The following is a 17,893-nucleotide window of genomic DNA, read 5'->3' on the forward strand; positions in this document are numbered from 1 at the left end:
AGCCAAAATAAACCTATTGTTCACAACTGATCTCTGTAAAGCATAATCTCAAAAAGCTTATGTACATCACATATATTAGTCTGTTCTATTCCATAGCTACATCCAGTAAAATACATTTTAACTTCAATTTGAAAAACTACATCTGTGTAACATGTCATTTTAAGAGCCCTTTAACAATTTAAATGCAATAGATCATAATTCATGTAACTTGATGAAAATCAAGTTGCCTACTTTAAGTTCGAATAGGCATCAATCAGGTCTGTAAACTTAACCCCTAGATTGGTTTTTTATGTACATATAAGCAGTGATCAGCTCAGAGCTAATTGGCAAATAGTCCGTGAATTTTTTTTTTAAAGATTGATTGATTGATATGTATGTAAGTACACTGTAGCAGTCTCCAGATGCACCAGAAGAGGGCATCAGATCTCATTACGGATGGTTGTGAGCCACCATGTGGTTGCCGGGATTTGAACTCAGGACTTTCAGAAGAGAAGTCAGTGCTCATACCCACTGAGCCATCTCGCCAGCCCTCCATGAATTTTTGTTTGATACAGTGTTCCATATTTATCCCCTATGTTAAACATAGCCCAGAGATAGGCACCATCACAACAAAATCTATTTTCAAAAGAAGCCTTTAATAATATGCAAATCACAACTTAGTCAGGAAGGTCCATAGAGAAAGCAGCAGTAACTGGGCATAGTGGTGGGGCACACCTTTAATCCCAGCACTTGGGAGGTAGAGGCAGCGAATTTCTGAGTTCGAGGCCAGCCTGGTCTACAGAGTGAGTTCCAGGACAACCAGGGCTACACAGAGAAACCCTGTCTCGAAAAACATACATACATACATACAGGAAGCAGTAGCTCTGCCAGGCTGTACTGAGATTCCATCTAGTTAGTTACTTTTGCTGTGTCCTTTATTGCCTACTAACCAAGAATTTGTGACTATATAAAGATTAACAGGGTGCTGATTATGAGCAAGAGAAAGCCTGAGAAACACAAACAGCATTTGGCAAGAAGAGGATGCTAACACCCAGTTTTAACTGAAATATTTTTATACTGTAGTCACTTCAAATATGGCTGATATGCTCAATCCCTGGAACACACACACACACAAACACACACACAGTATTACCATGGATTGTTGAGAACCTGTCACTATTCTAAGGAAATCCAGCCATTTTGCTATAGATTAAGTAACCAAGCCTCCTGTCCTTAGCTCCCAATCTTTCTGACTATAGGTGTAGTGCTCAAACATATATGAGTGCTTGCAAACACATTCACAGCCCCTAAGACTGCTGCTTCAAAGAGTAGCAGTGACTACATTTTGTGAGATGTGCTTCTTTGTTGTTTTATTCAGACACTAGTTTGAAAAGAAAAGTGGTCATGACCTACTGGACTCTATTCTCTCTCAAGGATCCCTATTCTGAAACTTAGAAAATGTCCTGTAAAGAGAGTTAATATCTGGGAGTCTTGATAGAGGATATGCCTGAAACACAACAAATTTAAGAAACCAGGAGAGATGGTTCAGTGGTCAGAAGCATCTGCTGCTCTTTCAGAGGATCCACTTTTGGATCCCAGCACTCATATCAGACAGATTACAACCATCTATAACTCCAGTCCCAGAAGATCTGACACAGTTCTGGCCTCTGTGGACACCTGAGCTCACATGATGTGTACACATATATACAAAATACATTTTAAACAGGAATAAAGCAGTATCTGGTTCATATTAGAAATAAGACCATAGAGCAATCCTCATTTTTCCTATATCTTCTCACTTCCTACTTTCTTTTTCCCACCCCCTCTGAGCCCCATACTCATTGCACAGTGTTTCAATAAGCAGAGACTCAATACATAGTTCCCATGCTGTACACAGTAGATATGGCCCAGGAGTGGGTGAACCTTCAGCTGGGTCTTGAAGGCAGCAGGCAACAAGACATGGAATAAAATTAACACCACAATCCATGCTTACAAAATGACTTCAAAGACAAAGCACAGACTCAAAACTATACCAAAGATCCGCCCCCCATCCTCTTTTCTATTATTCAGAAACAAAGAGAATGGAGTTTTACAGGTAGACAGAGGGAATGAGAGTGTACCTCAAAGCTCTGCTCCGCCAGGCTCCCCCCTTTGCTCAAGCTCTCCATGATGGCCTTGTTCCGCAGGATGTCCTCCTCACTCAGGTGCTCCCTCCTTTTCCTTGATTCTAGAACAAGTCCATTCACCAGATAAAAGTCTGCCAAAAAGTTTCCTACTCTTTCCTAAAACAAATCAAATATTCCAAAATGACAGTTTAAAGGAAGGTTGACCTCAGATTTTAAAAAAGCGTTGAGATCATAAATTTCTCCATAAGTATGTACCATGTAGGTGAAAGTAAATATCCTGATATTTAAAGTCACCAAATTATTTTTGTAAGTTAAAAATACAATCATTCATTTCCAAACTACAAAGGGAAATTTAAAGTAATGCTAGTTAACCTGCACATTAGGTAGTCTATACAGAAGCACATTGGCGTTCTTTCACTACCAAGTAGCACAAAGCAATCTTAGAAGTTCACTAAACACACAATTTCAAATACCAAGGAGGGGTCAGAGGTAACACTGTTGTTCCCATTTTATAGATAGAAAAGCAGGATTAAAATCCACAGTCCATGCCACACTGGACCCTCTCTGATCTCTGACTAGATAAAAGTTACTGCTGGTCACTGCTTTGAAAAGAAGCAAATACAAGTAGCCTTGCTCAATAATACATGTAAAGTGTTTACATCATAGATGCAGGCACAGATAAAAAGGCATCCAAAAGAGAGCAAACAGTCCTTTGCAGGGATGTCTCATTAATCATCTGACCCTGACCCACCCTTCCAACCCTCACACACTCCCATGTAAAGTTACCCACTTTACCTGACCCAGCTTCCCATCTTCACCTACATCCAGGCTGCCTACTCCACCCTGACATGTCCAAAACTATGTGTATAGGACATCTCTTAAAAGTCACCAGGAAGCCAAGCATTTTGAACAAGTTTCTATCTACAAAATGGGAACCATGGCATACTGACTCCCTCCTTACCTGTCAACGACTTAAGGAGGTCACCTAGCCGCTCCTCAAGAACTTTTGGCTGCTTGGTGGTAACACTAGTTGGACAGCAGTTTCAATATTTATCTTCTCTTGAGGAGATCCATCTAATGCTGCCCAGAAGAACAGAGTACAGACAAGTAAGACTTCAAAGCAACAAATGCACTGTAATGTTGGATCCACAGCCTGGAGTCCAAAGTGCCACTTGTTGCCAAACAGGCTTTGAGGGCTCGAAGGTCAAAGTTAAGTGTGGCTAGGAGGTGGTTAACAGGTCTTGTGACCATAAACAGGAGCAGCACTTAAAGCTATGCTATGAACAAAAGTGTCAGGTATGTGCTGCTCATGATCCAGCCACTGCAGTTCCTACTGCCTACACTGTGCACTGCAAAGGCATGGGGAAGGGGGATAAATTCAGTTACAAAGGAGGAAACAGCAGCAATGTAAGCTATTCATCCCTGTATTTAACACTATGGCTGCAGGTAAGTACTGTAGCACCTTCACTGTGTCACATGCAAGCTGCTAAGGGGCATAAGCAGCATTTATGTGTGAGGTTTAAGTAGAGGTTCCCGCCACACTCATGGACAGCCAATTCCAAAGCCTTTGACAGCACTGTATTAAAGAGTATCAGTACAAAGCATAGCACATTACTTACAGAGAAGTATTTATGTGTGAAAAACACACATAAAGTCTACAGGGGTTCCAGTATCATAGACAGTGACCACTAGAGTTTCCTGACTTCATATGTAAAGCTGTATGATATTTAATCTTGTGATGGTCAACATGTGCTGTGATAGCATCTTTAATACAATTAACACCAAATTAACAGACTCTGAAAAAGTAGATTTCCCTCTATAAATTGTGTGGGTCTTATCCAAACCTCTGAGTCTTAATAGCAAAGACTAAGAATTCTAAAAGAAAATGCAATTCTGCTTTAAAACTGCTTTAAAATTTTGCAACAGAAAAACCCTGACAGCCTAACAACAGATTTTTAACTCTAGACAATCCCAACTCTCCTGTTAATGTCCAGCCTACTATACACAGTTCAGACATGCCAAGTCCCATAAACACACAAGCCAATCCCCTTTAAGCAAAAAAGGTCTCCCTCCACAACCCTGTCAGTTTTCTTCCCTTTTCTCAATTAGCTCACCTCACTCATCCTCTACACCCTTCATTTCTCTCTTCTATGAGTTTTAAGTGAATACAAGGCTTGTTTTTGTTTTTCTAATATGAAAACATTCACTTATTATGTTCAATAAGATGTAACTTTAAAAAAATTAAATCTCACCCTTTACCTGATTTGGCTCTTATTGTTAAATTTGTATTATTTAATTTTATGAATTTATAAGTATTATTTATTAAAATGTTTCATTATCCATTTCATTCAAAATAATACCATGAATTTAATATATATTGGTGTTTTAATAAATACACACAATTCAGACCAATTCCAAATCTGAACACTCCTTGATCAATATTGCATACAGTGCATGCCAGGCAAAAGAGCCTTAGCATATATTAGGTGATCTTACATTCTCCTGCTAACAGATGTAATGGGAATTATAGAAACTTCCACTGAAATTTAAATTTGCCATCTTATAGAAATGTAAGCTTCATATGAGCAGATAAAATACAAGAGCCTAAAGTAAGAGGAAAAGACCAGCAAAACAAACTATATACATCTCTTCACAAGCCTCTTAAATATAAAGCACTAGAAAAAGAATGGAGCCATGTGCAAACTCTTTCTTATAAGGTAAGGCAGACAAGAAGAGTTCAAGTAAACTACACTTTCTCTGAGCTTTTCCAAGAGTACAAGTGAACCCCATAACTATGCACTGTTAACTACCTATGTGAATTCAAAAAAAAGAGAAACAATCTGCCTATCTAAGGACAATTTCTATATTTCCATCATTATTTTGGTGATACTAGATAACAATTTTTAGGTTAAAAAATATCTATATTTTTACATACTGTTTTATCTTCCCGAAAAAGCCATCCAGTTTGGGCACGTGTGAAAGAAATGGATTTGGTTGATAAAGTTGCAGAATAAATATCACTGCTCATTAAAATATCAACTTCTTCTTCTGTTTCCATCTCTGACTCCTAGGTTGGGGGCAAAAGTTAAAATAAGAATCTGGGTTTTCTTCAAAGATATTACAAATTTCAAAAGACAAAAACACATAATTTCTGAGTAACATGATATTATTTATTCTAAAACCAGAAGTTTAAATTTTGTGTCTAATATCTTTAGTTACTCAGAATTTATGACTAATAATAAATCTTTAAAAGGAGGGCATTAAAAGTACAGCACTTTCACACTTCTATATGTTACTCACTACAGAACTATTTGATCTATTTATAAAAGTTTTGTTTACTTTAAATGGAGATAAATTAGCCTCCAGTTATTGCTATTGTGTACGCACACACACACACATATATATATATATGTATATATATGTATATATATATATATATATATATATATATATATATATCCATCACTGTTGTCTGAATCTTTCCTTTTCAATAATTTCTAAGAGTAAAGGGAGCTGACCATAACGACCCTCATGTTTGGGGTGCAGATGTTCAGAATTGAGATATCATCTTAGTAGATTTTTCCTTTAATGAGTATGAAGTATACTTCCCTGTCTCTTTTGATTAATTTTGGTTGAAAGTCTATTTTATTAGATACTAAGATGGCTACTCCACTTGCTTCTTGGGTCCATTTGCTTGGAATAATTTTTTCCAGTACTTTACTCTGATATAATGGCTATCTTTATTGCTGAGGTGTGTTTCTTATATGCAACAGAATGACAGATTCTGTTTTCACATCCATTTCGTTAGCCTGTGTGTGTGTGTGTGTGTGTGTGTGTGTGTATTTTAAACTGGGGAATTGAGTCCATTGATGTTGAGAGATATTAATGAACAGTGATTGTTATTTTCTCTTATTTTGATGGGGGAGTGGTGTACATGTCCATGTGTCCTGTGCTGAAGGTGCAAGGACTTTTAAGAATTTGAGCAGTGATGATGAGGAGTAATATATAGATGGGTCTATGTTCACAGTGCCAAAGATGCAATGAAGTCAGATTTTTAATGCAAGGAAATTAGATTTTGAGCAGCAGTCCTTGAACAGGAATACAGTAGGCTCTTGTACTTGCAGATCAGCGTGCTGTTTATGCTGTCTGAAGTACATTTAATGTCGTATGAGGATGTATGCATACTATGTGCAAACATCATGCTATTGTGTGCCTCTTGAGACTGGAGCATGTCAGGTTTTAGTACCTCTGGATAGTCCCAGAATCGAACTCTTGAGATACTAAATGAGGATATCAGTTGTTTATTGTAAAATGCAAACATGACAGTAATTGCTTACTAACTGCTTGTTGAAGGAATATAATTAATAGCAGATCATTTATAGTGAGGGGTCAAGAGATGGTCCTTGATTTATAGATGGATTTCTGTTCCTAAAGCTTGTCTGAACTCAAAAGGAAGATCTTACAGTGTTCAGTACCCAAGCTGACATAAACAAAATTTGGATCAGAGTATTTGATTTATCTTCTCAACCTATTGCATCCAAAGTATTTCTTTAGAAAATTTTGTTCAGTATTTGTGTTACCCAGGAATCTATTTTCACCCATTATTCATTAGCACTAATGTCAGGATTTTGTACTCTTTGTTTGTAATGGTAGTGAGGATGGTATTGGTATAATTTCAGGTTATGCTGTAGACTCAGTTGTAGTCACGAGCTTTTCTACTCAGCCTCTTTGTTCCCAGAATAACAAGACTTAATTATTTATGAATAAATACTTAGGTCATAAGCTTCTCACATAATCCCCTTGCCTCCAATTGCTCCATAATTCATTTTGGACCCTAGGAGAAACCTATCGTCTGTCATCTATAAACAGAAATACTAATTTGCATATATTATTCTTATTTGCAGCATTAAAAGCTATAAAGCACTTAGATTTTAACCGTAATATAGACTACAGGGACTGTTACTACACACTGCTGCCCACAGCACCTGGCAGCTCCTAGCACCTATGGCATGTATAATGGGGAAAGGGCAGGAGGGAAGACAACGCTGGGTGGCTGATAGCAAAAGGAAAAAAGAATAAAATAGATTCACCAATATTTGGTCAAATCGATACCTTATTTAAAAATCTGTGACCCTCTGTTGCTGACTGCAGCAGACTGTGAGGTAACTTTTCTGGCTTTTAGGGCGTTGACACTTTTTCTCACTGAAGTCAGATCTTTTTCCCAAATGGCCTGTCCTTACTCTTCCTTTCCTGACTTCATTCACCTGGCTCCTCTCCAAAGAATACCCTTGCTTCTTCTTCTTTTCTCCTGTAAATCTATATTTCTTGGTATGAGTTAGAAAACTATTTCATTAGTGCACATACAATGTTAACTATAAAAGTTCAATCTAAGACACATGATGTGGGAATGAACAAGACAAGGTAAACAGGAAGAAAGGAACTTTAAAATCATCTGCAGAACACTGAGGAGGCTGAGGCAGGGGAAGCACTTAACTCAGGAGTTCTCCCCACCTCAAAATAAAAAACACAGGAACTATCTGCATGGCTCCTGGTGACACGTGGATATTGAAAGACCCCTGGTTTGCAGCAGAAAAAAGGAATGGATGAGGTGTAATTCAACATAGAGCAGAAACAAAGGGAGAAGAGGGGGAGGTAGGAGCCCAAGGTGGAAAGTAGAGCCTCTGTTCGGGGCTGTGTAGACATCAGTGATAGTAGCAGCTCAGTTGATTAGAAAACAGATGGCAAAAGGGTCCCTCTGTTAGCAGACACTCAACGTGAGAGCCAGTGAAAACTAGGATAAGCCAAGGCCACTACCCTAGGAATCACCTCAACTCTACTGGAGAAACAAGAAACTAGGGGGAAGATGGTTGCAATAAAGCTTTTCAAATCAACTACATTGATTATACTTTATGCTTTAAATGAAGCACTTATACAGAGACTTTAGTAAATGCATACACATTTTCAACCCTTTAGGGAAATATTAATAAGATATGCTCACCTCATGGTGTATTCGCTGATAAACTTTTTGTTCATTGTCTAACACTACAAAAGACTCAGAGGGTGCAGCATCCCCATTGAAGATGAAGCTTAGATCCCCTCGTTGGCACTTCATGTCAGTAAAGTCTATGAGAGTTGTGTCAAGCCTGTAAAAGATGGGCAGGTAATAATGGACAGAATTTGATAAAACTTTATTTTTCTTATTAGATATTTTCTTTATTTACATTTCAAATGCTATCCCAAAAGTTCCCTATACCCTCCCCCGGCCCTGTTCCCCTATCCACCCACTCCCACTTCTTGGCCCTGGCATTCCCTTGTACTGGGGCATATAAAGTTTGCAATACGAAGGGGCCTCTCTTCCCAATGATGGACGACTAGGCCATCTTCTGCTACATATGCAGCTAGAGACATGAGCTCTGGGGGTACTGGTTAGTTCATAATTGTTGTTCGAATATAGGGTTACAGACCCCTTCAGCTCCTTGGGTGCTTTCTCTAGCTTCTCCATTGGGGACCCTGTGTTCCATCCTATAGATGACTGTGAGCATCCACTTCTGTATTTGCCAGGCACTGGCATAGCCTCATACGAGACAGCTATATCAGGGTTCCTTCAGCAAAATCTTGCTGGCATATGCAATTGTGTCTGGATTTGGCGGCTAATTATGGGATGGATCCCCGGGAAGAGTAGTCTCTGGATAGTCCATCCTTTCTTCTTAGCTCCAAACTTTGTCTCTGTAACTCCTTTCATGGGTATTTTGTTCCCTATTCTAAGGAGGAATGAAGTATCCACATGTTGGTCTTCCTTCTTCTTGATTTTCAGGTGTTGTGCAAATTGTATCTTGGGTATTCTAAGTTTCTAGGCTATATCCACTTATCAGTGAGTGCATATCTAATGACCTCTTTTGTGATTGGGTTACCTCACTAAGGATGATATCCTCCAGATACATCCATTTGCCCAAGAATTTCATAAATTCATTGTTTTAATAGCTGAGTAGTACTCCACTGTATAAATGTACCACATTTTCTGAATCCATTCCTCTGTTGAGGGACATCTGGGTTCTTTCCAGCTTCTGGAACATCTTCTGGGTATATGCCCAGGAGAGGTATTGCTGGATCTCCCGGCAGTACAATGTCCAATTTTCTGAGGAACCACCAGACTGACTTCCAGAGTGATTGTACAAGCTTGAAATCCCACCAGCAGTGGAGGAGTGTTCCTCTTTCTCCACATCCTCGCCAGCATCTGCAGTCACCTGAGTTTATCATTTTAGCCATTCTGACTGGTGTGAGGTGGAATCTCAAGGCTGTTTTCATTTGCATTTCCCTGATGATTAAGGATGTTGAACATTTTTTCAGGTGCTTCTCAGTCATTAGGTATTCCTCAGTTGAGAATTCTTTAGCTCTATACCCCATTTTTTAATGGAGTTATTTGAATTTCTGGAGTCCAGCTTCTTGAGCTCTTTGTATATATTGAATATTAATCCCCTATCAGGTTTAGGATTGGTAAAAATCCTTTCCCAATCTGTTGGTGGCCTTTTTGTCTTATTGACAGTGTCTTTGGCATTACAGAAGCTTTGCAATTTTATGAGGTCCCACTTGTCAATTTTTGATCTTACAGCACAAGCCATTGCTGTTCTGTTTAGGAATTTTTACCCTGTGCCCATATCTTCAAGGCTTTTCCCCACTTTCTCCTCTATTAATTTCAGTGTCTCTGGTTTTATGTGGAGGTCTTTGATCCACTTAGAATTGAGCTTTGTACAAGGAGATAAGAATGGATCAATTCGCATTCTTCTACATGATAACTGCCACTTGTGCCAGCACCATTTGTTGAAAATGCTGTCTTTTTTCCACTGGATGGTTTTAGCTCCCTTGTCAAAGACCAAGTGACCATAGGTGTGTGGATTCATTTCTGGGTCTTCAATTCTATTTCATTTATCTACATGTCTGTCACTGTACCAGTACCATGCAGTTTTTATCACAATTGCTCTGTAGTACAGCTTAATGTCAGGCATGGTGATTCCACCAGAGGTTCTTTTATTGTGGAGAATAGTTCTCGATATTCTAGGGTTTTTGTTATTCCAGATGAATTTGCAAATTGCCCTTTTTAACTCAGTGAAGAATTGAGTTGAATTTTGATGGGGATTGCACTGAATCTGTAGATTGCTTTCGGCAGGACAGCCATTTTTACTATATTAATCCTGCCAAACCATGAGCATGGGAGATCTTTCCATCTTCTGAGATCTTCTTCAATTTCTTTCTTCAGAGACTTGAGGTTCTTATCATACAGATCTTTCACTTCCTTTGAGTCACACCAAGGCATTTTATATTATTTGTGACTATTGTAAAGGGTGTTGTTTCCCTAATCTCTTTCTCAGCCCGTTTATCCTTTGTGTAGAGAAAGGCCAGTTAATTTTATATCCAGCTACTGCACTGAAGCTGTTTATCAGGTTTAGAAGTTCTCTGGTGGAATTTTTAGGGTCACTTATATATACATATACACTTACGTATCATAGCATCTGCAAATAGTGATATTTTGACTTCTTCCTTTCCAGTTTGTATCCCCTTGATCTCCTTTTGTTATCGAATTGCTCTGGCTAGGACTTCAAGTACAATGTTGAATAGGTATGGAGAAAGTGGGCAGCCTTGTCTAGTCCCTGATTTTAGTGGGATTGCTTCGAGTTTCTCTCCATTTATTTTGATGTTGGCTACTGGTTTGCTGTAGATTGCTTTTATTATGTTTAGGTATGGGCCTTGAATTCCTGATCTTTCCAAACTTTGACCATGAATATATGTTGGATTTTGTCAAATGCTTTCTCAGCATCTAACGAGATGATCATGTGGTTTTGTCTTTGAGTTTGTTTATATAGTGGATTACGTTGATGGATTTCCGTACATTATTGATAAAACTTTATTAATAATATGTAAGCTATATGCCTCTTAAGCTCTACCATGTCAATATCACAGTCCAACTTAGAATTTGTAGATAAAAACTAAATTTAAAATGTCATTGAAAACAGCACTTGAATACATACTCTATTAACTCCATTTCCTTTTTCTGAACACTTAGTTAAGGAAGAAAGAAAGAAATGGCCCCATGGTGATACTACCCTCCCTGTACCACTGCTTCTTCACTCCCTCTGCTGTACTTCCATAGGGAAGGCAGAAAGGGAAAGATTTCCTCAGGATCCTATCACTAGCTCAACATAGTACTCAAGATAGGCACACGTGTATTGGGCCACAGTCTTAAACTGAGAATGCCATTCTGATATATAATCATCTCTTATACCTAATCACCTAGGCACATCTTACTTAGTCTGCCCTTCAGCCTTACCAATCATGTCAACCCACTGCAATACCATGGGGCTTTCTCTTGGGTTTTCCAGATTTAGCCAACCACCATCTTTTCTTAAACAACATTCCCGCCAGGTGTGGTAGAATGCATCTTTAATCCCATCAGAGGTAAGTGGATCTCTTTGAGTTTGAGGCCTACCTGGTCTACAAAGTTGAATCTAGGACAGCCAGAGAGAGCTGTCTTGAGAAACCCTGTCTTGAAAAAACAAACAAAAAACAAACAAAGCCGGGCGTGGTGGCGCACGCCTTTAATCCCAGCACTCGGGAGGCAGAGGCAGGCGGATTTCTGAGTTCGAGGCCAGCCTGGTCTACAAAGTGAGTGCCAGGACAGCCAGGGCTACACAGAGAAACCCTGTCTCGAAAAACCAAAAAAACAAAAAACAAAAACAAAAAAATACCCCAAAACAGCAAAAAAAAAAAACAAAAACAAAAAAACAAAAAAAAACAAACCAACCAACTAAAAAACAAACAAACAAGCAAACACCCCAATGTTCTCATTGTCTGAAAGCCTCATAGATTATAATCAGTTTTAGTTGTCAACCTGATAGAGTCTAGAATCATCTGGGAAGATCTGTCTAAATCAGATTGGCTTCTGGCAATGTTAGTGGGAGACTGTCTTGACTATCTTAATTGTTACAAGACCGATCCTGAAAGTAGGAGACACCATTTCCTGGTTCTGGGCTCTCAACTTGTCTTTAGACTAGAACAAATAAGCATGAATATGTTTCTCTCTACTCTGAACTACAGATGGGACATGACTTACTGCTTCAAGATTCAGCCACTGGGTCTTCCCTGCAATGATGGACTGTTCCCTGGAATTATAAACTAAAATAAACTCTTTTCCTCTTAATTTATTTTTGTTACGATATTTTTGTCTTAATAAAGTTTATTTGCTTTTATTATTTTAAATTACATGTGTGGGTATGTGCACATGAGTTCAGGTGTTCAGAGACCAAAGATGTTGAATGCCCCTGGAGCTAGTTACAGAAGATTGTGCGCCACCTGATGTGGGTACTGGGAAATGAACTCTTCAGTATGTATTTTTGATCACTGAGCCATCAATCCAGCCCCAGCCAGGATATTTTTATCACAGTAACAGAAAGCAAGCTAAGATAGAAATCAATTTCTACCACACATTAATATACCTATACATCTATATGTTTACTGATTCCACACGTAACCTGGATCTGCTGTGGTCTAGCTGAATGGTGTGGTCTCAGACATTCCACATATCACTAGTTGAAATTGGAAAAACAATGGGATTAAAGAGTTTACCACTACCCTTTAATTACTCAGGCTTATATTATAGGTTACTAGTCCAGGTTCACTTACCAGTTGCTCAACAGTCTTTAAACTGCTTATCACAGTTGGCAAAACTAACAACTTTTAAGGACAAAATGATTATACTATTAACAATTTCATCAAGACATGCATATCACAAAGAAGTGAGTATGAGGGCTTAATCAGTGATTAAGAGTCAGAAACTGCTTATCACAGCTATCAAGAAAGGCTCATCACATTCTCTGAGTGTCACTGTGCAAGATCTAGGTCAGTTTTTTTTTTTTTTTTTTTTGGTTTTTCGAGACAGGGTTTCTCTGTATAGCCCTGGCTGTCCTGGAACTCACTTTGTAGACCAGGCTGGCCTCGAACTCAGAAATCCGCCTGCCTCTGCCTCCCGAGTGCTGGGATTAAAGGCGTGCACCACCACGCCCAGCCTAGGTCAGTTTTTAATGCAATTGTTTATTTGGTTGACTTGTCAAGTTTTATCAGAGATAAGGCAAAATGGACTGGTTTTCTTGATTTCTATACACAGGAAAAACCTCAACTATGAACCTATGAACCCTAGCTCATAAGACACATCAATAGTAACTATGGCTATATGTAATTTAACCTCAAAACTAACAACTTTTTTTTTTTTTTTTTTTACGAGACAGGGTTTCTCTGTAGCCCTGGCTGTCCTAGAACTCACACTGTAGACCAGGCTGGCCTTGAACTCAGAAATCCACCTGCCTCTGCCTCCCAAGTGCTGGGATTAAAGGCGTGTGCCACCACTGCCTGGCAAAACTAACAACTTTTAAGGACAAAATGATTATACTATTAACAATTTCATCAAGACATGCATATCACAAAGAAGTGAGTATGAGGGCTTAATCAGTTATTAAGAGTGCTGGGTGCCCTTGCAGAGAACCTGGGTTCAATTCTCAGCTCACAACCATCTGTAACTCTAGTTTGAGCGATCCGGCACATTCTCCTGGCCTCCACGGGTAACAGACACACAAGTGGGTACCCAGATACAATACACATACACATAACTTTAAAAAATAAAAATATAAGGTATGGTGACACACACCTTTGATCCAAGCACTTGGAAAGCAGAGGCATCTCTTGAATTCAAATCTAGTTGGTCTACAGAGCGAATACCAGGACTGCCAGGACTACACGGAAAAACTGTCTTGAAAAACCAAAAAAGGAAAAAAAAGAAATGTGCCACACACACACTCCAGTGAAGTCCGCTTGACAGGCTGAGAAGCTTAAAAGCCACTCATGAGGCAAAGAGTTTCACAGAAACTCACCTCCTGGAGTTTTAGCTTTATCTTTTACCCATATACTCATACTCTATTTCCACGTTAGTCTGGTGTATGGAAAAATTCTGTTAGAGTTAAGTCTCCCCAGTGTTCCAAGGTCCCAGAAGCCAAGCTTAAAATCCTGTAAGAATGCAGTAAGGAAGTTAACCTATTCAGTAACTAATTAAGCATTACAAAAGATGGAGCCAGTAGCTCAGAGTTGGGTCTACTAAGGACAGTAGCAAGTCTCACCCAATCAAGGGAATACCAAAAAAGAGCCAGAGAATCCCACTGAGATAGAAATCTTCAGTACAGGCTACATTGCATATTAGAAGCAAGTTGGTAAATTCTTCTGACAAATGGAGATCCTCCAGATACTTAAAAGTTACACTCATATAAGAATTTAACAAGGCCTAAGAGATAGGGGGGGGGGGGTGATATTACATTATTCATGAGGCCTGCCAAGAGCAGTACCCCCTGGTGTTAGCCTTCACAAGCTTCAAAAGTATAGCACTAGAGTGTAAAATCTTTACCTGTCACTAAGCTGACCCTAGGCAGGACTGCTTTATCTTTACAGTAAACATCTACCTGGTTCAGTAAATCCTTTTGAAGTCATTCCTTTGTTTTGTATCCGGTAACTTCAATGTACCTTGCCTGCTGTGACTTCTGACCCCGTGTATTTACTGTACTATATAAGATTGGTGTCCACTTTGTGACATTACATTCAGATTCTACACAATCTCGAGTGTTGATCTGTCACCCGCCGACTCCTTGTCCACCTGCCGGAGACCGGTTCCACACAGACAAAGGGACCCAGAGGGTCTGTGGCAGAAATGCATTAAAAAAAAAAAAAAGTATAGTTCCCATGTGAACAACACACACTGTATAAAAAAATTGAGTGTGGTCTCTATGTGTATAGTAAAGATACCATAAAGAAGTGCAAATAGTCTCCATGTGCATGGTACACATATACCATCAAGAAGCAAGTATGGAAACAGCCCCAGTTGAGGCATGGGGCCACCCACACATCCTCAAAAATTTTGGCCCAGAATTGTTCCTGTCTAAAGGAAATGCAGGGACAAAAATGGAAAAGAGACTGAAGGAAAGGCCGTCCTATGACTGGCCCAACTTGGGATCCATCCCAGGCAGAAGCACCAAACCCTGACACTATTACTGATGCCATGTTGAGCTGGGAGATAGGAGCCTAGCATGGCTGTCCTGAGGGGCTCTACTAGCAGCTGAGATAGATGCAGATACTTACAGACAAACCACTGGACTAAGGTTGGGGACCCCTATGAAAGAGTTAGGAGAAGGACTAGGCTGAACGAGGTTACAACCCCATAGGAAGAACAACAGTATCAACTAACTCAGACCTCCCCTCAGAGCTCCCAGAGACTAAGCAACCAATCAAAGAGCATACATGGGCTGCTCTGCGGTCCTCAGCACTTATGTAGGAGAGGACTGCCTTCTCTGGCCTCAGTGTAGGAGGATGCACTTAATACTGTTGAAACTTGATGCCCCAGGGAAGAGGGATACTGGGGGGGAGGGGGGGGAGGCTGGATAGGGGAATGGGGAGATACCCTCTCAGAAGCAAAGGGGAGGGGAGATGTAGTGAAGAACTTGGGGAGGAGAAACTAGGAAGGGGGCAAATTTGGAATGTAAGTATATAAAATAATTTAATAATAATAATAAAAGACCTATTTTTTTAAAAGGTGGTGCTGAAGAACTCAGTGGTTAAGAGCACTGGCTGTTCTTCCAGAGGTCCCAAGTTCAATTCCCAGCAACCACATGGTGGTTCACAACCATCTGTAATGGAATCTGATGCCCTCTGCTGGTGTGGCTGAAAACAGTGACAGTGTACTCATACATAAAATAAATAAATCTTTTTTTTTTTTTTTAATTTTTTAGCCGAGTGTGATGGCTCACACCTTTAATCCTAGCACTTGGGAGGCAGAGGCAGGCGGATTTCTGAGTCTGGCCAGCCTGGTCTACAGAATGAGTTCCAGGACAGCCAGGGCTATACAGAGAAACCCTGTCTTAAAAACAAAGCAACAAAACAGAAAAACAACAACAAAAAAAATTTTTTTAAAGATTTAAAAAAAAAAAAAAAAGCCAAGTACGGTAACCACATGCACACATAAAGAACATAAGAAAATAAGTGTGGTCCTATGTGCACACTATAAAGAAGTGACCATGGTGCCAAGCGATGGTGGCACATGCAGTTGAACCTCTGTGAGTTCTAGGCCAGCCTGATCTACAGAGTGAGTTCCAGGATAGCTACTCTATACCCTATCTTGAAAAATACAAAAGAGGAGACTATGCCGGGGCCTAGCAAACACATAAGTGGATGCTCACAGTCAGCTATTGGATGGATCACAGGGCCCCCAATGGAGGAGCTAGAGAAAGTACCCAAGGAGCTAAAGGGATCTGCAACCCTATAGGTGGAACAACATTATGAACTAACCAGTACCCCAGAGCTCTTGACTCTAGCTGCATATGTATCAAAAGATGGCCTAGTCGGCCATCACTGGAAAGAGAGGCCCATTGGACTTGCAAACTTTATATGCCCCAGTTCAGGGGAATGCCAGGGCCAAAAAGGGGGAGTGGGTAGGTAGGGGAGTGGGGGGGAGGGTATATGGGACTTTTGGGATAGCATTGGAAATGTAAACGAGGAAAATACCTAATAAAAAATGTAAAAAAAAAAGAAACACACAAAGAAAAATACAAAAGAGAAAAACAAACAAACAGTCTCTACATGCCATGTGTATACCGTAGTGAGTGTCACACACACACACACACACACACACACACACACACACACACACACACACACCATGGCTACAATATGAAATCAAAAGACCCTAAGAGCTCTAGATTTTTTTAAAAGGGTAAGGCCACTGCTGGCCCCTGATCTTCTCTCAAGAAGTCTGCCACCTAAACTGTGTCAGAAGGCCTGTCACTGGGTGTACATGTGGCTCAAGAGAAAACAGAGTCAGCAGTCATGTCAAAAGTTCACCTAATACCAAAAGGGAATCTTATATCCAAGTACACAGTTAAACTATTTGGCTCCATGCTTCAGCCACTTGGGAATTCTAGACTACATAATAGGTGGCACAGAACAGTTCTTTATCTCCACTTCTGTACCTATCATCCTGAGAATTATAATGGGCTTTTAGGATGAGAATGAGAAGAGATACACAGAAAAAGAGGCAAAAAGACAAAGACATGGGGACATTTGCAATCTCAACAGGTCCAACCTACTTGGGAACTGAGGCACAATGGTCACAAATCCAAGGCTTAGATCCAGCAATAGATTCCATTAAGTCAAAAATACCCCAACTACATTAAACTCATGGTGTCAATTTTAATTCTATGCGTTTATATCATTACAACTAAAGTAAGATATTTATACATATAAAGTAAGATATTTATACATATACATCATATACACATACATATTATATTAGGCCTATGATCTAGATATTGTCCTAACCTCATCCAGCTGAACCTTCCTTAAGCCACCTGGAGGTCCCCAACTCCCAAAGAGTACCCAGGTGGCTTACTATACTACAGCCTAGAATTCCTGAATTCAAGTGATTCTCCTGCCTTGTAGCTGAGACTACAGGTAAACAGAGAAGAAGCAAAAAGGAACTTTATACAAATCCAAAAATTTGAATCCAAAATATTCTGATAAAAGCCTAAAAAATACTCATGTCACTGACATGCAAAATAAGCAAAGTTTATAGTGACTGTCTCAGTGGGTTGTCATGGGTATTCTCTTTCTGTGTCTGTCTGTCTCCTTGCCCCACACCCCTATTATATAGCTCAGGATGGCACCTCCTCCCTCAACTTCTCTCGGGATTATAAGTGTACAACATCATG

At 39.7% G+C, this 17,893-nt stretch overlaps 1 protein-coding gene across 1 annotated transcript in view; it reads right to left on the reverse strand.

The window, feature by feature from the left end:
• Ankrd13c (ankyrin repeat domain 13C) overlaps positions 1-17,893 on the reverse strand; it is a 56,715-nt gene that overhangs the window by 11,049 nt on the left and 27,773 nt on the right. The window contains exons 7-9 of the mRNA XM_021158979.3: positions 8,104-8,248; positions 5,041-5,172; positions 2,100-2,261 (exon numbers count right to left, since the gene is read on the reverse strand). Of these exons, the coding sequence (XP_021014638.1) occupies positions 2,100-2,261; positions 5,041-5,172; positions 8,104-8,248 (439 nt within the window). The remainder of the gene's footprint in view (positions 1-2,099; positions 2,262-5,040; positions 5,173-8,103; positions 8,249-17,893) is intronic.

The sequence above is a fragment of the Mus caroli genome, unplaced genomic scaffold (assembly GCF_978045245.1).
Source record: "Mus caroli unplaced genomic scaffold, Mus_caroli_1 scaffold_3, whole genome shotgun sequence".
NCBI lineage: Eukaryota > Metazoa > Chordata > Mammalia > Rodentia > Muridae > Mus > Mus caroli.